Source organism: Vigna unguiculata, chromosome 9 (genome assembly GCF_004118075.2).
Source record: "Vigna unguiculata cultivar IT97K-499-35 chromosome 9, ASM411807v1, whole genome shotgun sequence".
Classification (NCBI taxonomy): domain Eukaryota; kingdom Viridiplantae; phylum Streptophyta; class Magnoliopsida; order Fabales; family Fabaceae; genus Vigna; species Vigna unguiculata.
The window spans coordinates 36,795,103-36,821,557 of NC_040287.1; the positions used below are offsets into that span (position 1 = coordinate 36,795,103).

General features: G+C 30.6%; 3 protein-coding genes across 3 annotated transcripts; all 3 read left to right on the plus strand.

The window, feature by feature from the left end:
- LOC114164190 (carotenoid 9,10(9',10')-cleavage dioxygenase 1-like) lies at positions 1–5,347 on the plus strand. Its single transcript, XM_028048758.1, has 13 exons — positions 1–87; positions 158–295; positions 376–478; positions 2,373–2,632; positions 2,883–3,062; positions 3,186–3,264; positions 3,393–3,474; positions 3,570–3,632; positions 3,720–3,861; positions 3,952–4,201; positions 4,323–4,387; positions 4,482–4,643; positions 5,120–5,347. Exons 1-13 carry the CDS (start codon positions 16–18, stop codon positions 5,228–5,230), a joined length of 1,707 nt encoding a protein of 568 aa, XP_027904559.1. The 5' UTR covers positions 1–15; the 3' UTR covers positions 5,231–5,347.
- A 1,814-nt stretch (positions 5,348–7,161) lies between these two features.
- On the plus strand, positions 7,162–8,769 carry LOC114162201 (putative RING-H2 finger protein ATL12). The gene has a single exon (XM_028046010.1). It carries the CDS (start codon positions 7,469–7,471, stop codon positions 8,639–8,641), a length of 1,173 nt encoding a protein of 390 aa, XP_027901811.1. The 5' UTR covers positions 7,162–7,468; the 3' UTR covers positions 8,642–8,769.
- A 10,714-nt stretch (positions 8,770–19,483) lies between these two features.
- LOC114163776 (protein JINGUBANG-like) lies at positions 19,484–20,950 on the plus strand. Its single transcript, XM_028048088.1, has one exon. The coding sequence runs from the start codon at positions 19,542–19,544 to the stop codon at positions 20,889–20,891; it is 1,350 nt and encodes a 449-aa protein (XP_027903889.1). The 5' UTR covers positions 19,484–19,541; the 3' UTR covers positions 20,892–20,950.
- Positions 20,951–26,455: the final 5,505 nt, after the last annotated feature.

A 26,455-nucleotide genomic window follows, 5' to 3' on the forward strand; every position in this document is an offset into this window, starting at 1 on the left:
CAAACACAGTTGGTAATGGCAGCTTCATTCACCACTCTCCCACCTTATTGCTCCATTCACAAGACACCCTTTACCTCAAACTCTAAGGTAATTCAATTAATTCTGCCTCTTAACTTTTAAAACCTAAAACATTCATTCTTGTTCCTTTTATTTGCAGCTGATCTTAAGAGCCATACCTCAAATTCCGCTCCAAAATCATGCTTCCCAAGCCATCACAGACATTAAAACCAAATTTCTTAACGCTATTGTGGATTCAGCCTTTGAGTTTGTCGACCAGCTAGTGCTTCCATCTCAGGTGAAGTACCGTGTTTTATCACTTGAACGTCCTAAACATCATTAATAATATATCAGATGTTTAATTACTGTGTTTTGCAGACAAACTTTGCTCCGGTGGAGGAATTAGGGGAAGCCATGGATATCAGTGACATTGAAGGCCACATACCAGATCATTTTCCAGAAGGTGTCTACATTAGAAATGGTTCGTACCTGAAGAAATATTAATTCTTTAACTCTATCTCTATGCATGTGCTAGGATCACACGGAACTGAACACAAAATTCTTTCACACTTTTTTTTATAACACCTTTGCTTGTGAGTGTCTAAGAACAAATTAGAAATTGGTTGAGTTTTTATACGAACAAAACATAGATAAAACTAATTTACAATCATAATTATTCTTTTTATTTTCTTGTTAAACACAGTTTCTTTATAAAATTAACATGTTAAAGTTTTAAAATATAAACAAATTTCGCTATAGTTTATTATAACGACTTTAATACTCTTACCAAATATAAGTGTAAGAGAGAAAGAAATCGAAAAGGAAGACCCAATGACAAATTTATGTCTTAAATAAGATGCATGCCTTTTTTCTTTTTGTTAACCATGTTTTAAATCTCTAAACTTTAAACCAAAATTGGTATTTTTTTCCTATCAGAAACTTTGATATATTTTGATCCTTAAACTTTAAAAATGAATAGATATAATTATTTTAATCTAATTACACTTTTTTGTGTCAAACGTCTTTTTTGACGTGTCAAATATGTTTTATACGAACATTTGAATTATTTACACCGGTTAACACTTCTTCATTTCAATATATGTTGAAAATCACATTTTATACGTAAAAATAAAAATCTAAAATAATTAAGTTAAAATGATTATATTCATTTATTTTAAAAATTTATGAACTAAAATATATCAAAGTTTTATACAGAGACCAATTCCAATTTTGTAAATTCTAAGACTAAAAATATACTAAATTTTTCTTTTAACAAAAGTGATGCAAAAGTAAGTAACACTGATATCTACTAATATTATGTAATATGATTAATTATGAATGATGAATGAGAAGAACATTTTAGATTTTACAGTGTTAAACTATCTTTTTATAGTTATAAACCTACAAAATATATATTGTCCTTGGTTTGATCCTCTCATTTTTCACTAAATTTACTACAGCAAATCACATCTCATTCTTTTCTTCTTTCCTTTCAAAAATCAGTAAAGTAACGAAATCAGAGAAAGTTTATGTATGTCACATTAAAGTTTCTTTGCATGTGAAGTACTTCGATACTAGATTATTATTATTATCATTATCAAATCATCATTTTCGATTATGAAACTGTAATCATTGTACAATTGATTCTAGCATTGTTCCCCAATGATAATATGATAATGTTTGCATGACAATTGCTCGTAAATCATGAGCACCAGTGTCTAACTCTCCAATCAGAATTTGCTTTTACACATCGTGGCTGGCAAAAAAATAATTAATTAAATTGAAAGCTTTTGTACCTATTTAATTGATCACTGTCACTCGGCCCACCAAACTTTAAAATATTATAATGAGACGAAAGTCAATAAAAAAAATATGCTAGAATCTTTGGGATATTCCAGTCTATATATATATATATATATATATATATATATATATAATATAAGAGTTCATAATAAAGTTTAATATTTTTCTTTTTGAAATCTATGTTATGGTAGTTTTGAATCAATCTTTCGTATTTATATTATAGTAGTTCCAATCGTGTATATTTTTTTTTTCAAAATAATCAAGAAGCATTTTCTAAAAACACCCGCAACATTTGAACTTTGCGTTAATTTGTTTAATCATTTTGTACTTCTGTATTGTATTGAACATCATGTTTTCTTCAAACCCAAATGGTCTAAGTGCTTGATCCTAGTTTCTGATATATAATTGTTTCCTCATTTTCTGTTCATTTCCTCTTTTGCTATTGCCAAAGAAAAATGAGAAAAAAGAAAGAAAATAAAAGTAAAAGGATGTGATAATAAGTAAATATAAACTTGATTATGTATTTATGTTCATCTTTGTATATATGTTGGTATATAACACATGGTGTACAGGAGCAAACCCACTGTTTGGAGGATTGAAATCATCGAAGTCTGTGTTGGGGAAGACAAAGAGTATTTGGGTGGAAGGAGAAGGAATGCTTCATGCTTTGTATTTCAAAAGGAAAAATGATGGCAGCTACACCATCTTCTACAACAACAGATACGTTCAAACTGCAACATACAACCTTGAGAAACAAAGTACCAAGCCTTTGTTTCTCCCTGCAGTAAAAGGAGATTCATTGGCCGTTATGTGTTCTATGCTTCTAAACTGGGTCAGCATTTTCTACCATATCTTCAAAATATGACCTTTTCTTCCAACATAACAAAAACATTTTCTTAATAATGCATATGTGTACCATAAACAGTTTAAATTTTAGATTACATTGCGTATGCATGCATGCATGTAACATTATTCACTTTATTTTTCAAATATGTTTTTTAGAAGTTTCTATAAGAACACACTTGAAGTTCTGGTGTGAGAGTTCACAAGAGTTTTGATTTTTCCCCTTGTGGATTTCACAGCTGAGATTCGGAAAACTGAATAAAGATTACAGCAACACCAATGTGTTTGAGCATTCAAACAAGTTTTACTCGGTTTCGGAGAATTACATCCCACAAGAGATTGACATCTTCACACTAAATACTTTAAACTACTGGGATGTCAATGGCGCATGGAATCGTCCCTTTGCAAGTCACCCCAAGGTTTCTTTTATATGTGTTAAAGAATATCTGGTCACAGCTTAAGATACAAGAGTTTCACTAACTTATCAGTAAACTATGCATAGATTTACTTAATGATAATTAACTTCTTGATATTCAATGCAGAAAGTTTTGGGTACTGGAGAACTGCTTATTTTTGGTGTAGATGCAACTAAACCTTATCTTGAAATTGGAATAGTATCGGGTATGTAAGCTTTAAATTCTTAATAAAACCTAATAATACTAGTTTTTTTTTTTTTTTTTGATAAAAAAAGGTTTCGCTGATGTAGTGAGTGTAATATCCATAACATACACATCAGTAACCATTTTCAGCTGATGGAAAGGAGCTGGTTCACAAAGCAGATATAGAACTAGACAGAAGCAGTTTATGCCATGACATAGGTATCACAAGAAGGTATACATAACATTCATTAATTACAAACAAATAATGAAATCGTTACAAACATTCATTACATTCATTATGCATTGATTCATGTTTTTGGTTAGCAGGTATATAGCGATATTGGATTTTCCACTGATTGTTGATTCAAACAGACTACTTAGAAGAGGCCAGTGAGTATCTAGTGCTCATATATGACTATGATGATGAGACATTACAGAATCTTTGTCGGTTAATTATTTCCATGTTATTCCATGTAGATTAATCAAATTCGACAAGGAGAAATATGCCAGAATTGGGATAATGCCGCTGTATGGTGATGCTAACTCAATCAAGTGGTTTGAGGTGGAACCTAATTGCACATTTCATCTCATCAATTCCTTTGAGGATGGTCATGATGAGGTCGTAACTTATCCATAAATTTGAAACTTACCAAGAACTTTTTGTAGAATTATTGGCTGCAATATTGAGAAATTTTGTACCTTGTAGCAGGTTGTGTTGTGGGGTTGTAGAGCCCTAGATTCAATAATTCCAGGACCTGAAGATGGTTTGAAGGAATCTGAGTTATTCTCTCGGTGTTATGAATGGAGATTAAACATGAAAAGTGGAGAGGTTAAGGAAAAATATCTCACTGGACCAGAACAATTTATGGATTTTCCAATGATCAATGCAGGTTTTACAGGAATTAAGAACAGATACGCATACACCCAAGTGGTTGATCCCACTGCAAGTTTTGCTGCAGGTAATAATTCTGTAAAACAAAGTTTCACTTCTCTTTAACTATTTAACAATTGCAACAACCCTTATTTACCATGAATTTAGATTCATAACTGATAATATAAGTTTCATGTTTGACCGTTTAGATATTCCTAAATACGGAGCTTTAGCGAAGCTATACTTTGCGGAACCATGTTCAGAATTCCCTGTGGTAAAACATGGCTTCAAATAAAATATTATTACTTTTATTTTTCATGTACTTGTTTGTTTTCTCAAAATTATTCAAATTCAATTGTGTAAATCAGGGAGAGACACGACAAGAAGAGCTTATAAGAGTGGAATATCATAGGTTTGAAAAAAATGTATTTTGCACCGGATCTGCGTTTGTCCCTAAGGAAGGTGGCGTGGAAGAAGATGATGGTTGGATAATCACCTTTGTTTACAATGAAGATACTGGCGTATCTCAAGTAGGTCAAATTAATTGTGGGTTAAATATGTTTTTTGTCTTTTAAGTTCTAGTGAAATTTGGAATTAGTCTTTCTTCAAAAATTTTGATTAATTTAATTTTTCATCTTAAAAATGCGTGAACCTTTTAACTCAATTTTATTAAGTTTATATGACGTTTCAAGCGAATTTCATGATAATATTTGATTGTTTATACTGTTTGACGCATTTTTGTTTTAATGTTAACTCAAATATTATCATAAAATACGTTTAAAATATCAAATAGACTTAACAAAATTGGGAAGAAGGACTAAATCTATATATTTTTAAAAATGAATGACTAAATTAGTATAAAATTTTGAAGAAAGACTAATTACAAAATTTACTGAAAATATATTTAACCCATTATATATAGTGGCAAGTACTAATTAACTAATTCATCTGATGATCCTGCTAAACTCAAATTAGCTGCTTAATTTTTTTATTTTATTTCTTTTAGGTTCATATAGTTGACACAAAGAAGTTTTCAGGAGAGGCAGTTGCCAAAATTACAATGCCTTGCAGAGTTCCATATGGATTTCACGGAGCTTTCGCGTCAATCTCATTTTAGGTGTGGGGGTTGGGTTGTGTTTATTGTGTTAATTAGTAACTCTAGACACTAAGGTTTGTTTTATGTGTTATTATCTACTTGGCTACCATTATTTAAAATAAAATATTATTAGGTTTCTACTGTTTTATTAAAACTCAAAAGAAAAAAAAATTATGATGTTTCTTACATGTCAATTCTTTCTGATTTTATATAATCATATAGGAAAATATTATTTTCATATCCAATTTTTTTTTTACACTTATTTGATCCTATCATTTACTATACTTTTCACTTTCTTTATTTTTTTAACAAATTTAAAAAAATATATTTATTTTATTACTATTTTACCGTACATGAAAGTTAAATGATTGTCAGATGTCAAACAACTTTTTTCAATCATAAAATATAGAAATTATTCTAGTAAAGGCTTATAAAAGGTGTTTCCATGGGTAGTGGAATGGTGTCTTTCCTGTGGTCGACCCACAGTTTTATATCTATAGATTATAGTGCCAATATTGTATGGAAAAAATAAAAATTAGAGTTATTTGCACAAATGGAAACAATTTTCATAATGGGAAACACGATCCTTGGTCTTGATGCTTATTAATTATCGTTATTCTTTTTCTTCAAATTTAATTGTTAAAAATATTATTCTTTTTTACAATTAATGTTTAAAATTTGTGTTATTCTAGATAAAAAACGATTAGTTATATGATTTTATTTGTTATGCTAAAATTAAAAAATTATTTTAAATTATAGATAAGACAAAAGACAATTAAAATGTTAAGAGAATTGGTATTCATTAAATTTAAAGCATAAATTCCTTAGTTACACTAATTTAAGAGATTAATATGTAAATAATTTCATAACTGTAGAATAACATGATTTTAATTTAATAAAAAATAATAATTGAATGTTAGGGAGTTTAATTAAACTCCAATGATTATTGGTTCAATTTATAAATTGTTCATGCAATCGATATATATATATATATATATATATATATATATATATATATATATATATATATATATATATATATATATATATAATAGTTATCTTATTGTTAATTTTCATAATTTAGAAAAAATATTTTATTTATCTAATTATCACCCCAAGTCATTGTAATACAATCTTACTCTATTTTGTTAGTTAAAGCATTTGGTACTCTTATCAAAATGTTCTTAAAAAAATCTTAAAGGTATTTAGATAATTGTTTTTTTTTCACTTGTGGAGATATTTTCTTATTTTGTTCTTATCCCTAGTAATTTTGATGCCTTTTAAGAGTGTAGCTAATCATAACATTAACCTCGTACATGTAAACTCTAATTGTTAATTAAAATTTATTTCTTTTAAATTGATTACTTTTCTATAACTTTAGTAACTTTATAAGCTACCACTAACAGTTAATCATGGACCTCTAACAATTGGACGATTAGAAAAAGGATTAAATTTAGAATAAATCATAATGGTTAAGAATAATAGACAAAATAAAAATAAAAAAGTAATGATTGAGAGATAGTGAAGAATCTCGAATCTGATACTTACTTTAGAGGAGAATCATTAAAGAATTAAAGTTTTCAATTAGGGAAAAAAAGTTGCTGATAAAAAACCTACAATTACAAGGTGCTCTAAAACTTCTTGTGATATTGTTTGGGTAATTGATTAACTAATTGTTATAATTTTTTTGTAAAAAAATTATCGTAAATTAGGGTAGTTTAAATGGACATAAACTAACGTTCAGAGAAAAAAAGAAAGAAAGAAAAATTACCTGATTACCTGAATACCTGAATACCTGAATCTGAATTCCTTAATATGACACTCTAATTAATTCTCTTTTAATATGCAGTTGTCGAGTTTGCATAAGCATGGCTTATTTTCTCCGATAAACAAGGTTTCAATAATAATAAATAAATAAACAATATACAGATTCAACAAGTATCAATTGAGGTAATGCTTAACAGAAACGAACCATAGAGTGATTGTATAATATGTCAATCATGGACACATGTTTTCAGTCACAGAGAGGTCTTTCAAGCTGATGCATGCTTTTGTCTTCATCAACCACAAGATATTCTATTTAATTGTCCAAGGCAAGCACCACAAAAAACAACAAACAATAAAAGCATGCAGGGTAGGGTCTGTTACAGTAAAATAAGACAAAATTGAAGCCATTTCTGGGTTCATCTCACAAATGTTTATTTAGGAAGAAAAAAAACCAAACAGAGAACCAAAACGGTAACATCTCCACTTCCGAAGATGTCTAACGCCCTCAACTTCAACCCCTTTAAGAAGCATTTGCTAGTAATGTTCACCATGGTTCTCTCTATCCCCTTCAGTGTTCAATCTCAAGACAGGGAAGAGGAAGAACAGAACCTGCCACAACAACCTCAAACCGTTCAGCCAAGCAAGGGGATTGTGATAGCAGTGCTCTCCACCATGTTTGCCATTACAACTATCTTACTTTTATATGTGAAGTTCTGTCGAGTCAACAACCGTCATCAACTTCTTACCCCAAACTCAAATCTCCAAAACTTTCAGGGCCGATCTCGATCAAGTTCAAGACTTTCTGGTATCGACAGAGAAGTAGTTAAAACCCTCCCTTTCTTCACGTTTTCATCCCTGAAAGGATTCAAAGATGGCCTAGAATGCACTGTTTGTCTCTCCAGATTCGAGGACGCAGAGACTCTAAGACTGCTTCCGAAGTGCATGCACGCTTTCCACATGAATTGCATTGACAAGTGGTTTGAAAGCCACTCCACGTGTCCTCTCTGTAGACGCAGGGTTGAGGCAGGGGACATCAAGAACCTCAACTACTCCCTAAGCTCAAGGTTCCTCCGGGTTCCATCAAATCTCACGGAGGATCTGAACCTTGAAATCTTCGTTCAGAGAGAGGCATCTCATCGAGGGTCATCGACAAGAGGCTTCAAGGACGCTGGGAAGTGCAAGAAACAAGAACTGCTTCTTGGTGATGGTAGTGGCACAAAGTGGGACAAACATGTTCGTGTGACAAACCTTAAAATAGTTATCTCTGACGTTTTCACGAGGAGCAGGTGGAGTGATCTTAACTCTTCGGACCTGTTGTCGTTGAACAGCGAGATGCTTAATGATGTCAGCAGCAGGAGATTCTGTTCCAGTTCTTTGGAATCTACAGCAGACAGTGGGAAGGTTCAGGGAAGTTGGCGTTGTAAGGAGGAAGAAAAGTGGTTTACGGAAGTGAATCCTGGTGAGAAGAGGTGCATGTCTGAGATTGCGAATGTTCCGAGGTTTGCAGAAATGGGGAAGGAGAATAGGATCGGAGAAAGTGTGAGATCAAATGAGAGATTGGGGAGAGTTTGGCTGCCGATTGCACGAAGAACTATCCAATGGATTGCAAAACAAGAAAGGAATCCGAGTGAATTAGAACCAAAAACTCTAGCCTCAAATGTTTGATGTTGCTGCAGGAACACAATTGTCGGCGTAATGAAATTTGTGTTTGAGAAAACGAATAATGGTTATTTGACATCACTAAAAATTAAATAACCGGTTTGAAATGAACTATAAGTTGGCTTTTTTTATTATTTTTTCATTTCCATTTATTATTTATGTTTTAAATCAAATTTGATGAAAAGAAAATCTCATGCGTTCCGTTAACTTCTATGCTGGTCTTACCGCCGTCGTTCCAACAGCGCGCTGGGGAGCAGGTACGACTAGCCGAATTCAACGATGATCACGGCCGGTCCACTCGTCGGAGAAGGTCATGCCGTCGCGCGGCAAGCGCTTGTGGTTCTTGAAACAGGTAGCGGTTCTTCAACGAATACATTTAGCCTAAAACCTTTCTTATAGATGTATAAAGACTTTTTAGTGTGCAAAACATATAAAATACATTCAAATTTATAAAAATAAAATATCAAAAATTACATATTTATCAAGAGACTCCTCTTTTTCTTATAGGGTTCGTTGGTTGCTTGAAGCGGTGGAGATAAACGACAAGAGAAACTAAACACGTGATAAATGGTAGTTTCTTTTCAACAAATTTTAGTTAACACATAAATGGAATAAAAATATTTAAAATTATTATTGGTCTTTCGTTCTCCGTAAAAACTAAAATCTGTCTCTCTTAAATTTTTGGTTAAATTTAATTGTTTTAACTTAAAAAATGTATGAATTTAATTTTTTTAACCTTTGTTAAAATTTATTGTTAAACACATTTTTATTTATATTAACTGAGAATTATATTGAGAATTATGTTTGAAACGTTAAAAAATAAAAAATATAATAAAATTTGGTTAAAATAATTAAATTTACGTATGATGATAGATTAAATTGATCCTAAATTCAAGACAGTAATTTAAATTAAAAGTTATAGAACAAAAAATCTTTAATCTAAATAAAAATTTAGACTTAATTATTCACTTTGTCCCGGTTTGATTAAAAATTTTCAAGTGAGTTTTCACTTAGCTTTTTGTTTGAATTTAAGTTCCAATTTTAATTTTTTTTTGTTTCAATTAATTTTTTTTTAAATGATAAATTTTGATAATTTTTTAAAGGATAACGATGGTTACAATATCATTATCTTTTTCTAAAACAAAATTACAGATTACTAAGATAAGTTAAAGGCAATATCATGGGTCAACTGTACTTATATCGAGAAAATCAAAATAAAAATTGTGCTTTACTACAGCAAAATTGTGCTATACAAAATGAATCATATTTTTCAATTATGCTTTACTCATTTTTTGATTTTTAAATTTTCATTTATTTTAATCATTTTAAAAAGATTACACTACTTTACTATAGAAAACTCTCGATGTACTTGTAAAACATTATATGATCTTTCTTGTCTTCTTCACTTTTGTTAAAACAAATTAAATTTATCATGTGTCGGTGTAGTTATATATATTTAGGTAATGGTGCATATTGCCCTAATCTATTTTGGTCATCTAATATTTGATTTATTAAAAGTATATTAAAATGGACTGGCCTATATAATATTTATAGGTTACTTTGTCTGATCACATCATATAAATATAGGCTTAACAGTCCGCGCACATATGTTAGAAAAATGAAACAAATAACAAAAAGATGTCTAAAAATAGGACAAGAAAAAAAAAATCATAATGTCAATCATCATAGACCGCAATTGATGTCTATCTTGCATTTAACATAATACCAAAATGTCAAAATGCCACTTTCTTATATACTAAACATTCATAAATAACATTATTTTTACAACTAAAACATAAAGATCACGAATTTCATTGGAAAATAATACTTATGTAAAGTATGAAAGTTGTACTTATCTAAGTGAATCATTGAGTAAAGGATCTAGTTTACTTTTCTTTTATTATAAAACTACTTGGATTATCAACTTATGCTGCAACCTACTTCCATAATATATATTTCGGTTGAAACTTTTTTTCAACATTTTATTTATCACATTTTTAAAATTTAATAATTTTTATTCACCATTAGTATGTGACTATGTGATCAAATTTTTAACCAAAAATATAAAAATAAGGATGATAAGTAAAAGAATTTTTGAAGACAGAGAACATATCTCTATTATTGATGTGAAAATTAAGTCCCTGATCAAATAAATCGAGTTTCTGCATTAATTAATTTGGATGTTAGGATATTAAATTGATGTTAAAATATTAGTATAATATTTATATAAAAATATCAAATTTAATAAAAATATTAGTATAATAAATAAAAATTAAATTTTTTATTAATTTAGAAAAAAAATTGGTTCATTATAATAAAAAAGTTTAGACTAAATTAAGATTAAATTGACAAGTACAAAATTTAATTAAGATTAAAATAACAAATATTATAATTAAATCTAAATTTAATCAACAACATGATATTAATAATAACACGTGATTTTACTACTAACATATAACACTAACTACAACATTTTTTTTTAAATTAAAAAAAATTAAAAAATCAAAAAAATAAACAAAATCAGAAATTAATAAATGACATATATTTAATATTGTTAGTATATACTAAAAGAAACACATAATTTTTATACATTATAAAAAATTATGACGTAATTAAAATTTATTAAAATTTGATAACCAAATTAAATTTTTTTAAGAAAATCGATAATTAATCGATGATTTAAACCAATCACCTTGACAATCGATGATTTAAACCAATCAAATAAGTGTGGATCACCTTGAGCCACGCAAAACTTGAAGAAGTGAGCACCGATTTTCATTTGATATTCCTGGTAAGGTTAAAATACATTTTTTATTTTTTGTCCCAATTTTTGTCAAGTTTTTTTTAAATAAGTCCTAATTTTAGTTTTGTGTTTAAATAGGTCTTAATTTTCGTTAATTTTGTTCAATTAAGTTTGTTTTTGCTAACATCGTTTAAATCATTAACGGTCATGAACAACGACTGTCACGTATCACTTTGTGATTTTTTTTATTTTTTGATTTATTTTTTATTTTTTAAATTTGTTTTTAAAAATTTTAAACTTTTAATTTTTTTTTAAATGTACATGTGTCAACCCAGTAGCGTGCCACATGTCACTTCGTGGTTTTTTTGAATTTTTGATTTTATTTTATTTTGATTTTATTTTATTTTTTTTAAATGTCCACGTGTCAACCCAATAGTGTGCCACGTGTCAAAGTCAATATTCTATATTCAATTTAGTCCCTATATTTGTTATTTTTGTTCAATTAGGTCCCAATTTTTGTTAACATTAACCAAGTTGTCTCTATCGAAGATGTGTCCAAATTTAATTTTTATATCAAAATTATAATGATGTAAATTTTAATATATTATATAAAAATATTTAATAAAAAATGTGAATTTTAATATAAAAATTAAATTTGGTTTTAATTTGAAGAGGGACCAAATTGGTTAATGTTAACAAAAATTGGGACCTAATTGAACAAAAATAACAAATATAGGGACCAAATTGAATTTAGAACATTAACTTTGACACATGACACGCTACTAGGTTGACATGTGGACATTTAAAAAAATTCAAAAAACCAGGAAGTGACACGTGGCACACTCCTGGGTTGACATGTGTACATTTAAAAAAATTAAAAATAAATTAAAAATAAATTAAAAATAAAAAGAAAATCAAAAAAATCAAAAAAACCATGAAGTGATATGTGGAAGTCACTGTTCATGGCCGTTAATGATTTAAACGTTGTTAGCAAAAAATGACCCAATTGAACAAAATTGACGAAAATTAGGACCTATTGAACATAAAACCAAAATTATGACTTATTTGAAAAAACTTGACGAAAATTGGGAACAAAAAGTTATTTTAACCTCCTAGTAACGATTACTTTTTTACCTTTTTTACTTTATAACTTTTACATTTTAATGTTTCTTCGATAATTATAAACTAACCTATTTTTTTAACAATAAATACACATAATAATAAAAATCAAACGCGTGTAATTACATTAATTATTGACGAAATTTAAATAATACTAATAAAATTCAAATTATTTGTATTAATATAAATAAAATTAAAATAGTTAAATTTACAATGTAATACTTTTCTTTGTTATACTAAAAATAAAATGTTATATATATTACAAAATCACGACGAATATACTTTATATATATATATATACTTTATATATATATATATATATATATATATATATATATATATATATATATATATATAAATCCTAGACAACATATACGAACATGAAACAACTTCATTGCATTCTTCATTATCATATTTCTTAGTAAATGAAGTATATGTGCTAGATTTGTTTTCATATATATTTTTAGGTTTGACTATTCAAGGATAAATGTATTTTTCCTTTTCTATTTTTGTATGAAAAATGATAGGTTGACACTCACATTTTACCACTTTTTTTATCACCTTATGTGGTATCATTGTGTGACTTTCTATGTTTCATTTTTAATTAATTTTTATACTTTTGTGTTGGCACTGAAGATTGAAAGTATATCCCGCTCGTGGATACATTTTTGTCTCATTTTCACCTACCAAGCCTCCCACCATTTTCACCTCATTTTTACATACTCTGTTCACCTCAATTTTTCATACACCATTCGCTCATTCTCTCTGTTTGGTTTGTTCCTTTTCACCCACCAAGCCTCCACCCACGAGAGGAAGAAGCAATTTAATATTTGCGGTGACTCTCCTTTAATGGCGAAACTAGGTCTTCCATTTTCGTTTCCTATTTTCAACTAGATATTTTTTTCTTCGTTCCTTCCCACCCACGAAGCTTACCACCAAAGAAACCTCCCATACACAATTGCTTCAAGGAACCCTAAAAGGAGCATTGGTCTCATATTGGTGTTGGAATTTGGGCAGTTTTTGCACATTTATTATTGACAAAGTTTTTGAAAGGGTGGGAGGAATATGTATGCCCTTCCTCGCATGGTGCACCCCAGTTGTGCGCACGAATAACACACCCATTCCTACTGCTTCTTAACCAGGTCTAAGTGCCTTTTTTGAAAAGAAAAATTGCCTTACGCGTATTTGAAATTAATATGCAACTAAAGCAAAATAACTTGTAACCCACCAATGAATTTTTGCACATTAAATTTTGACAGTTTTGGAAAGGACAGAAGGAATGTGTATTTCCTTCCTCACATAATCTTCCCCAGCTGTGCACACCAATACCACACATTTTGCTAATGCTTCTTAGTCAGGTCTAAGTGCATTTAGGAAATAACATGCCTTAAAAATATTTGAAATTAACTTGCAACTCAAGATAAATTAACTTGTAACCCATGAAGGACTTTTTGCACAATAAAATGTTGACAGTTTTGGAAAGTGCAGTAGAAAACATAATTTTCTTCCTCACATGGTGCATCCCATTTATGCACACCTGGGTTACAAGTTTTCTACTCACTTTCCAAAACTGTCAACATTTTATTGTGCAAAAAGTCCTTCATGGGTTACAAGTTAATTTGTCTTAAGTTGTAAGTTAATTTCAAATATTTTTAAGGCATGTTATTTCCCAAATGCACTTAGACCTGACTAAGAAGCATTAGCAAAATGTGTGGTATTGGTGTGCACAACTGGGGAAGATTATGTGAGGAAGGAAATACACATTCATTCTGCCCTTTCCAAAACTGTCAAAATTTAATGTGCAAAAATTCATTGGTGGGGTACAAGTTATTTTGTCTTGAGTTGCATATTAATTTCAAATACGTGTAAGGCAATTTTTCTTTTCAAAAAAGGCACTTAGACCTGGTTAAGAAGCAGTAGGAAAGGGTGTGGTATTGGTGTGCACAATTAAGGTTCACCATGTCAAGATGAAAATTGTGTTTCATATCGCCCTTTCCAAAACTATCAACATTTTATTATGCAAAAAGTCTTTTTGGGTTATAAGTTAATTTGTCTTGAGTTACAAGTTAATTTCATACATGTGTAAGGCAAGTTTTTTCCCAAATTCACTTAGACCTGACTAAGAAACAGTGGCAAAGGGGTGTGGTATTGGTGTGCACAGCTGGGGAGCACCATGTGAAGATGGGAATACACATTCCTTCTACCCTTTCCAAGACTCTGCCAACATTTAATGTGCAAAAACTCATTGGCAGATTACAAGTTATTTTGTCTTAAGTTGCATGTTAATTCCAAATATGTGTAAGGCAATTTTTTTTTCAAAAAAGGAACTTAGACTTTGTTAAGAAGCAGTAGGAATGGGTGTGCTATTCGTGCGCACAACTGAGGTGCACCATGCGAGGAAGGGCATACATATTCCTTCCACCCTTTCAAAAACTTTGTCAATAATAAATGTACAAAAACTACCCAAATTCCAACACCAATATGAGACCAATGCTCCTTTTAGGGTTCCTTGAAGCAATTGTGTATGAGAGGTTTCTTTGGTGGTAGGCTTCATGGGTGGGAAGGAACGAAGAAAAAAAAATATCTGGGTGAAAATAGGAAACGAAAATGGAAGACCTAGTTTCGCCATTAAAGGAGAGCCACCGCAAAAATGAAATTGCTTCTTCCTCTCATGGGTGGAGGCTTGGTGGGTGAAAAGGAACAAACCAAATAGAGAGAATGAGTGAATGGAGTATGAAAAATTGAGGTGAACGGAGTGTGAAAAAATGAGGTGAAAATGGTGGGAGGCTTGGTAGGTGAAAATGAAACCAAAATGTACCCACGTGCGGGATATATTTTCAATCTCCAGTGCCAGTGCAAAAGTGTAAAAAATATTAAAAATGAAACATAGAATGCCACATAGTGATGTCAGATAAGGTGGTAAAAAAAGTGGTAAAATGTGGGTGTCAACCTATCATTTCTCTTTTTGTACATCCCTGACCTTAATTATTTACTATATTACCGTATTAGAACATATAGCAATAAAACATCCTTGTAATAATATATTTTAGAAAACTAATTGAAACAACTTGTCATACCTAATTCTTATCAATTTGACTATTTGGAGTAATTTCAAACTGTGAAAGGAATGCATTTTCTTCCTCTCTTTTAACGTTGAAATATCTCTTCTTATCTTTATCGATTTAACATTTTTTTATATAATTATGGATTTGGTATCCCAACTTTTTTGTTAAATTCAATTTGGTACTCATAATTTTTGGTTTGTTCAATTTAGTACTCCAATTATGTAAAGAGATTCAATTTGGTCATCTTCGTTAAGTTGGAATTAACACCGTGTCCGTACAGGACACGTGTCAAGCCATGAAATTTTTTATTTCTTTTTCCAAAAAATTTAAAAACTGTCATGTGTGAGTTTATCATCGTACCACGTGGCAGCTTACAATCATGACATGTGTGGCAGTGATAATAGTTGTTTTCAATTTAGTACCCAATTTAAATTTTTGGTTCAATGTAATACCTAACTTTTTAAAAGGTATAAATACATATTTGGTACCCAAACTTTTTCGGAAAGTTCAATGTGGTACCCGAACTTTAGGAATGTTCAATTTGGTACCTCAATTTTCTAAAGAGGTTCAATTTGGTCCTCTCCGTTAAGTTGGAGTTAACACTGTGTCCGTACAGGACACGTGTCAAGCCATGAAATTTTTATTTTTTTTTAATTTTTTTTTTCAAAAAATTAAATTTTTTTTTCAAAAAATTAATTTTTTTTTTCAAAAAATTTAAAAAACTGCCACGTGTCAGTTTATCATCATGCCACGTGGCAGCTTACAAGCATGACACGTGACAGTGTAATAGTTGTTTTCAATTTAGTACCCCAATTTAAATTTTTGGTTCAATTTAGTACCCAAATTTTTTAAAATGATCCAATTTCATCCTTTCCTATTTGAGACCAAATTAGTAAATAAGCTTAATTATAATTTATATAAACATGTTAAAATAATTGTTTTGAATTTATACATCAAATCACTACACCTAAATATTCAAATTATTTTATTTTTTACAAGTGTAAAAAATTTCATGTATAAAAAATTACAAAGGTTAAAATGAAAAAAAATAAAATAATTTAAGTATTTAGGTGAAATGATTTGATGTATATATATTATAAAAAGTTATTGTAACATGTATATATAGGTTGTAATTAAGCTTATTTACTAATTTGGTCTCAAATGGAAGATGACGAAATTGAATGATTTTAAAAAATTGGGGTACTAAATTGAACCAAAAATTTAAATTGGGGTACTAAATTGAAAACAACTATTACACTGCCACGTGTCATGCTTGTAAGCTGCCACGTGACACGATGATAAACTGACACGTGTCAGTTTTTTAAATTTTTTGAAAAAAAAAATAATTTTTTGAAAAAAAAATTAATTTTTTGAAAAAAAATAAAAAAAACTAAAAAATTCATGGCTTGACACCGCACGTGTCCTGTACGGACACGGTGTTAACTCCAACTTAACGGAGATGACCAAATTGAACCCTTTAAAAAATTGGGGTACCAAATTGAACATTCCTAAAGTTCGGGTACCACATTGAACTTTCCGAAAAAGTTTGGGTACCAAATGTATATTTATACCTTTTTAAAATGATCTAATTTCGTCCTTTCCAATTTGAGACCAAATTAGTAAATAAGTTTAATTACAACTTATATATACATGTTGCAATAACTTTTTCTAATATATACATCAAATCATTTCACCTAAATACTTAAATTATTTTATTTTTTACATTTTAACCTTTGTAATTTTTCACACATGAAATTTTTTACACTTGTAAAAAATAAAATAATTTGAATATTTAGGTGTAGTGATTTGATGTATAAATTCAAAACAATTATTTTAACATGTATATAAGTTATAATTAAACTTAGTTACTAATTTGGTCTCAAATTGGAACTAACGAAATTGGATCACTTTAAAAAATTGGGTATTAAATTAAACCAAAAATTTAAATTGGGGTAGTAAATTGAAAACAACTATTACTACTGCCACGTGTCATGATTGTAAGTTTCCACATGGCACGATGATAAACTAACACGTGACAGTTTTTAAATTATTTGAAAAAAAAATTAAAATAAAAAAAAATTGAAAAAAAATAATTTTCTTAAAAAAAATTTAAAAATTTCATGGCTTGACACGAACACGGTATTAACTTCAATTTAACGGAAAAAACTAAATTGAATCTTCTTGGGTACTAAATTAAACAAAAAAAAAATTTGAATTGAACTTAACTAAAAAGTTGGATATCATATCTGTAATTATATTTTTTTTTTAATTTTCGCATTTTGATATCCTTAAAATTCATTATATCTTTATGCAAAAAAGTTCTAAAATAAGTTTGAACATCATCATTCTTAAACACGATTATGGCACACAAATAGAAGGTTCTAGTTACAGTGGTTTCTTTGCGAAGGAAATTATAAAGGAAAATTATAAATAGTACATTTTTTTTTATGAAACTGTAACCCAAAGTACAAACAGCCTGGCCAACTTCTGTAATTTTTCTCTTTTCTATTCCTCAACTCACAACTAAATCAATCAAGCACACACTGCATTGATTCCTTATTCATTTATACCCAAACTTTCGTACAGTGTACTTAATTTATACGTATATTACCATGGGAAATTACAACATAAATTCATTTAAATTACTTTTTTAGCTGTTACATTTGTACAATTTTTAAAATTCAGTCTTAACAAATTTAAAGGAAAATACTGGTTTAAATGTTTATACATACTTTTCAAGTTTTTTTTTACTGCCCTGTAGTTCTGTTTTTCATTACAAGAAAAATCACTATTTTTATTACCATTTGATATCATTCTTCACCATTATTTCTTTTTTCTTTTTTCTAAAAATGTAAAAATTAACTTTTGATAAAATTATTTTATCTTCATATAAGTTATCAAATTATGTCAAACAATATTTTTCCATTTTTTAATTATGAACGGAAGTATTCATGAAAATATAAATTATTTGATGTACTGTTCTCCACCGCATCAAATGCCGTCAACTGATGATGCTATAACAGCAGTTACAACTCGACCAACCATCTCTGACACCGTTTTCATTCTGAGCTGCACTCTGTTCTTTCTTTCACACCATACTAGTTGGACCATAACTCAACATTGCAATCAGATTTCATAATTAAAAACATAGAAAGAAACAACGGACTACTATAAGCAAGACGATAAACAAAAATAAAGAGGTGAATGGTGAAAAAAGCATTATAAACTTCTATGCAAGAATAGCATTTTCAAACAATTCATAATGGACTTAAATTTTTGTGTGACATTTATATTCCAACACCGTAAGGTAATATCGAAGATGTAGCAGTGGTTTCTACATTCACATGTGACAAGAAGTTAAGTTGAATCTGTTAAGTAATAACTCCACGAGATTCAATAGTAAACATTAAAATTCCGCTACCCATACCAGTAGAAAGGAGAAGGTTCTATGATGAGCTTGATGACAATGATGAGAGCTACCCCATTCATATCTCCACCTTTCTGCTCCCTCTCTAGAACTAACGACAAACCAGTTCATGATGGCTACCACAAATGTTCAACCAAGCCCATCAAATTCAAAAACTTGCAGAATTAATCAATTTATTCAGTGTTTACTGTTTATATATATTACTTTCATCATAAAAATAACGCAGAAAATGTCTAACACTGTATTCTATCTTAAATGTATTTTTTTTTCTTTTTACTGAATAACACTGTTTCTTATTCTTATTCCTGGAAAAGAAAAGGAAAAAGTAAAGCAAAGAGGGGTCGCATAGTGGAATGATGCAGAAGAGAGCACGACAATAAGAGAACAGTTGAGAAACATTTATACCATAATAAATACACTCCACCCATCGTCCAAACCCTTATTATGTTTGTTATAGCTCAACTGTGAGGGATAATTTGTAAAGTCCCAATTACTACTATAGCTACCACTTTTGTTTCTTTAACTCAAAGCACATATTCATCTCATCACGCCATGGATTTTCATGGCAAGGACACCCTCCTCAACCTAATGGAAACCGAAAAGCCAGAACCACCACAATCCCCTCTTCACCTTCATCTCCAAACCCACAAAGAGATAAGCGAACAAGACCTTCAGTTCAGTCCCCCAAGGCCTTCAAGCTCCGATGGCATGTTCCCTATCATGCCAGATTCACCATGGACACTTTCCCCTCTCCCAACCCCTTCATCTTCTTTGCTTTACCACTGCATCGCTTCGCTCCACCGCCACGAGGGTAACATCTACGCCATCGCTGCTTCAAAGGGTTTGGTCTTCACCGGCTCCAACAGCAGCAGAATCCGTGTCTGGAAGCAGCCGGATTGCATGGACAGAGGGTATCTCAAAGCCAGCTCCGGTGAGATCAGAGCCATTCTCGCTTATAGCAACATGCTTTTCTCCACGCACAAGGACCACAAGATAAGGATATGGACCTTCACCGTTTCAGATAGCTTCAAGTCCAAGAAACTAGGCACTCTCCCTAGAAAAACCTCCATCCTCATCTTCCCCTCCAGAGGGAAGAACACGCCCAAGCACAAAGATTCCGTCTCTTGCATGGCGTATTACCACTCCGAGGGCCTCCTTTACACCGGCTCCCACGACAGAACAGTCAAGGCGTGGCGTGTTTCCGACAGAAAATGCGTTGACTCGTTCGGCGCACACGAGGATAACGTCAACGCCATATTGGTGAACCAAGACGACGGTTGTCTTTTCACCGGTTCCTCCGACGGGTCGGTGAAGATATGGAGAAGGGTGTACACTGAAGACTCCCACACTCTCACCATGACTCTGAAATTCCAACCCTCCCCCGTGAACGCTCTCGCGTTGAGTTGCTCGTTCAACCACTGCTTCCTCTATTCCGGGTCCTCCGATGGGATGATAAACTTCTGGGAGAAGGAACGGTTGTGCTACAGGTTCAACCATGGAGGGTTCTTACAGGGTCACCGTTTCGCGGTGCTTTGTTTAGCCACAGTAGGGAACATGATATTCAGTGGGTCAGAGGACACGACCATTAGGGTGTGGAGGAGAGAGGAAGGGAGTTGCTACCACGAGTGTTTGACGGTTTTGGATGGACACAGAGGACCAGTGAGATGCTTGGCTGCATGCCTCGAGATGGAAAAGGTTGTCATGGGATTCTTGGTGTATAGTGCTAGTTTGGACCAAACATTCAAAGTTTGGAGGATTAAGGTTTTGCCCGATGAAAAAATGTGCATGGACTACAGTGAGCAGTGTGAAGCCCCGAGGGTGAAGATCAGGGACTACGATATGAGCCCCGTTCTGTCACCTTCCTGGGTGGAGAAGAAGCTTCAAGGTAGCTATTTTCAGTAGGATTATTAATGTAATTAATTAGTTACTAATAATCATCATTAATCAATAAAGATAACCGCAAGCCAAGCAAGCATTTCTGTTTCATCTTATCGTATCTTCTTGCTCTTACACTTTGATATCCAACATGCATGTAGTGTCTGTTTTTTTGTACTTTTGATGATTTATGAACACTTACGTACCAACGCTCATCCTTGGTGAGGTAGTGAAGAATGCAGCAAACTACTGCAGAGTGCAGACTTGCAATTAATGGTTCTCTTCGTCACAGAAGCTTCACTTCTATAATGTATCCATCCATACCCATACCGTTTCTGATCAATATGCGACAATTCCTGTCAAAATACGAATGAGTACAGTAATAACCACATAGTGTTAAATGAGTTTTTGTCAATTTTTTTTAAATATTATTTTCTTAAAAAATAAAAGTAAATAATTTGTGGTTGATGAGACTGCGCTGTAACAATACACAAGGACATCGTTTTTTAATATTTTAAATTTCCAAATACTTCATTTTATTATTTCAGATTAAAATACGTTTTACCTTTGATACTATATCAAATATCAAATTCATTTATATGCGTCAGTATTTATTAATTGGCAATATACATGTAAACTTTAACCGATTAAATCTCATCTACGTTACCTCAAAATTGATCATATATATTCTTAAGTTAATTTCTAAGCATGTTTTAAAATCTTTATAGGGATGGAACATCTTAATTTGGTTTATGAAAAACATATTTTTAAATCTGGTATCTAAATTAAGGATGTAAATAAAAAAAAAATTACATGTATGAGAATCAAATGAGGCTTATGTAATGAGATGATTAAGAGTAGTAAGATAATCTAATTTCATTTTACCATTTTCTTTATCTTATGACATTTCTTGTTGGATCAGGTTTAGAATCCGTAAAGAATCCGTAAGTAATTTTTTTTCTCCCTCAAATCAACAACCATAACATACCGGTGCAACCGTCAATAATTTTTTTTATTACTTTTTATTTTATTAATTTACATAACTGAAAGTAGGAATTATCTTGTAAAATATATAATTTCTCTATTCTTGTTCAGATAATTCATCTTCACCGTGTAATCATTCTAGTAATAGTTCATATATAATAATAGTATGTGTCAAAGCCGTCATGTAATGACATATATTTTAAATTGTCTTTTCTGTAAGCTTCTTTGATCTTAGCTATGGAATAACTTCTCTAACATATAAGAATATTTAAAATTGTATCATCAAACCATGAAAAATATTTTTTAGGAAACTTATTATTTTCAAACTTTAATTCAAAACTTGCATAATTACTTTTACAAAAATATAAAACAAAATGGTAGTTGTTCCTGCAAAGTCAGACATAGGAATGACAAAATTATTTTGGGTTAAATATATTTTTTGTCTCTTAATTTTTAGTTCATTTTGAAATTTTAGACCAATTTAGTCCTTCATCTTTCAAAATATGTAGATTTAGTTATTTTAATCAAATTTTGTTAAGTTTATTTGACATTTCAAGCGCCTTTCATATTTAACTTAACATTAAAGCAAAAATGTTCAAACAGTATAAACAACTCAAATACAACCCTGAAATGCATACGAAACATCAAATAAACCTAACAAAATTTGATTAAAAAGATTACATTCATGTATGTCTAAAGATGAAAGACTAAATTGGTCCAAAATTTTGAAATGAACTAATTTCAAAATTCACTAAAAGTTAATGGATAAAAACATATTTAACCCAATTATTTTTGCATGCAGGTATTTGCATATAAAATTCATTGTAGATAGTTGATATCCATGAATAATAAGTGCGAACATTATGTTATGCGAACTGTGAGTATATGTTACATGCAACAAATTAAAATTAAAATTTATATTTTATTAAATTAATTTTAATTAAAATTATAAAATAATTTATATTTTATTATGTTAAATTATGTTATAATAAATGTTAGAGTACCAGTAGCAACTGCACAACGTGAGGCCCTTGTTTATACTACTCACAGGGAACGTTTACCTTTTGAACAACCTAATTGGGCCCAATTACCTTTTAATCATGGTTATGTAACCTATATTATCACCTTAATATCGTTTTATTCCCTTTCTTGACACCGATCGGTCACAACAGTATTTGACAAACTCTAAGTACTCAAGTGGTTGTTGGTGCACCGTATAGCAATTAATGAATTGTGTCTATAAACATTAGAAGAAAAAAAAAGTGACGAAATCCATGTTGAATGATTATGTCGAAGTAAAGCAAAATAGTAAAACTCACCCTTTGCTATAATAAAGTAGATGAAGGATTTAGTTGTCATAGGTTTAGAGGAGAAAAATATGTATACAAAACAACTTTATTCTATAAATTAAAATTAAGTTATACATAAATAAAATTACAAAAAAAATCATATCGATTTATTAATGCTGAAGGAGTAAGTCAACTTAACAGAGAATGATCTCATCCATTATCCTAAATCCTTATTGCTGGTATGAACACCGTCGTCCAAAGACTGACTTAATTATGGACCAAGTTCGAATATATTAATACCGGGATTTCTTCTTACGTCTCCAAAAATTTCTTCCTTCCAAAAAATTTTAAATTCCCAAAATATGTTTTGACCAATTTTGAAAATGAGTTTTTAAAATGGTTAAAAAATATTTTTGAAATTTAGAAAATATTTGACAGTGCACAAAAAATCTTGGAGGTACAAGAAGAAAACCTCTTAATAGCTATTATCGGACTTGGTTATTAGGCCAACATACCAATGGTCATAGTCTGAATATGTTAACAGGGGTTTCTCCCTACTCCAATAATCTCTCCTGTATCCCCAAAATTAAATTTATTTCCATGTTTGTCCATGGTAAAAATTAAGAGTTATTATTTCTTTTACCGCATCTGCACCCCAAAACCATACACCCTCACCCTGCACCCCCAATAAAGCACTAAGAATCAGATTCCATGCACCCCCCAGAAGAATCTTTGACCTAGGTGTTGTGTTGCGCGTCTCTTCTCCCACAGCTCTTCTCCCACACCGCCTCCACACACTCTTCATCCCTCTTCTCCCATTCTCCCACAGAGCTTCCGCATGCTCCTTTTCTCCTTTTTCCTTTCTTTCGCGCAACTCCGCAGGCCCCATCTTTCGCTCTTCTCCATTTTTTTTATCGAAACGGATTGTGAAATCTGTTTCGCAGAATGCTGAAACGGAACACACATTCCGTTTTAATTTTATTTTTTTACCGAAACAGATTGTGAAATTCGTTTCGCAGAAAGCTGAAACAGAATACAGAATCTGTTTCCTTTTTTTTTCACTGCAACGGATTCTGGAATCCATCTCGGAGGAGGCTGAAACGGAACCTGGAATCCGTTTTGGTGTTTTTTTTGCTTTTTCACCGAAACGAATGAGGTATTGGGTGTGAGAGAGATTGAGGGTAGGGGAGCCATTTGCGGCACACGAGATTTCAAAACCAGCGCTCCCATAGTAAGGTTGTTGCGTTCCTTGGATGTAAAAGGGAAAACTTATAGATTGGTTGTTGTTGGGGCAGGTTTTGGGTGCACATGCAGTGAATTTAGGGTCGACTAGAGAGGAAGTGATTTGGGCAAGGAGGTAGAAGATGATGATGTAGGAATTGGTGATGCGAAAATAGAGGGGTTTCAGGATAAAAAATTGGGTGTTTGGGTTCATCATCTTTGAAGGGTTTTTTTTGTTTGTAGGTGAGGATGAAGGAAATATGAACAGGGAGGAAAAGGAGTGTACATTCTCTCCCCGTTAACTTTTAATTAATAATTTCAACAAACAAAGGATATTTCTTCATTAATTAGAAACGGTGCCTTCCAACAGGCAAGTCGTACAAGTTGACAAAATTATTCTGAAACAGCGGTGTTTTTAGCTATTCAAAATTGGTTGTGACATATAATATTAAGGTTGGAAGCATCGTTGGTTTCAAAAAAAGGAATTTTTTTTTTTTGTGAAACGGATTACAGAATCCGTTTCACATTTTTATGAAACGGAATTTGTATTCTGTTCCACAAATATTTCAAATTTTTCGTGAAACGGAATACGAATTCCGTTTCAGAAAAATGTGAAACGGATTCTGTAATCCGTTTCACAAAAAAAAATTGAAAATTTTGTGAAACGGATTACAGAATTCGTTTCACATTTTTCTGAAACGTAATTCGTATTCCGTTTCACAAATATTTCAAATTTTAATGAATGCACAGTAATGAGGTAATGAGACGGAGAAGAAACGGGAGAAGAAATAGTATGAATGGGGTGCAGAGGAGTTGGCACGGAGTAAATGAAATTTACTGCGTTTTACCCACTTACCCACTTTTCACCTGTATATTAATGAAGGATATAATAGTAAATTTTGAGGGTGCAGAAGAAGCCTTGGAGGTGCAGGGAGAAGCGCCCCATGTTAACGAGTCACGGTCTCATTATATGTTATTGGGCCAATATTTGTGGTCAGTACTGTTAATATGTAGAAGTGAGATACTAGGAAAATATAAAGTAAAAGTAGGATGACGACGGTCGGGGTAGGAACGAGTATGACAATCTCATACTCATCTTTATAGAAAAATTTCATTCTCATATTCAAATTTAATGGGTATCAAATTTTTGTCCATTCTCCATCTCCATCGAATAACGGGTATATACTTGTACTCATACCCATACCCGTTTTTTTACTATTTCAATATTAATTAATTATTTTTTATAAAATAATATAAAATTATAGTCAATGAAACATAATATTATCAAATATTCAATATTAAGCGGAAGGTTATTTCTTTGATATCAAATATTTAGAAAAAAATTATAATTGTATACATTTCAAATTAGAATACCAATTAAAATTTCCTACAAACCAAAACATTTATTAAATTTGCAAACATTAATCAAACCTAATTGATAAAATTAAAAAATATTTTTAAAAAATATAAAAGAAAAACAAATATTTAAATTAAAATCTATTTTAAATGACTGTTTACTTCAATTTTTTAAATTATAATGATTATCTTGTTTTATACTAATAAAAGTTATAATACATGACTTGATCAACATCATGCAAAGAATAAAGGTTAAACTAATAATAATAAAATTTTCACATAGATGGTGATAAAAAAATCATAGCAATTATATAAATTTTTATTATATAGTAAATACAATATATTTATACAATTATATTGACAAAATTATAGTTTGATATTGAGTTAGAAAGTAAAAAAAATACTTATGTTAAGTATATCAAAATAGTATTATACATGATAAAAATAAACAACAAATAAAAATATTAAAAAATTATCAAATATTGTTTTAGAAAGAGAGATTATTGAATGAGATTTCACAAAGGAAAACAAATATATAATTAAGATGTGATAAGATGAAAAATACCTTAGAGATCTAAGAAAACTTTTCAAATATCAACATAGTCAATGATTGAGAAATAAAAAAAAATGTTTTATTAAAACAAAAAAGTTTTTCAAATGAAACAAAAATTAATAATAATAGACTAAAAAAATATTTTTTTTATATTAATTAGTAAATAAAAAGGTTTATGCTATTAAAAC

Excerpts from the sequence above, each read along its gene's own strand:
- LOC114163776 (XM_028048088.1), top strand. The coding sequence starts at position 19,542 with ATGGATTTTCATGGCAAGGACACCCTCCTCAACCTAATGGAAACCGAA.
- LOC114162201 (XM_028046010.1), top strand. The coding sequence starts at position 7,469 with ATGTCTAACGCCCTCAACTTCAACCCCTTTAAGAAGCATTTGCTAGTA.
- LOC114164190 (XM_028048758.1), top strand. The coding sequence starts at position 16 with ATGGCAGCTTCATTCACCACTCTCCCACCTTATTGCTCCATTCACAAG. Across the intron at positions 3,475-3,569 it reads GACATAGGTATCACAAGAAG|GTATATAGCGATATTGGATT; the intron begins GTATACATAACA and ends TTTGGTTAGCAG. Across the intron at positions 3,862-3,951 it reads TTGAGGATGGTCATGATGAG|GTTGTGTTGTGGGGTTGTAG; the intron begins GTCGTAACTTAT and ends ACCTTGTAGCAG.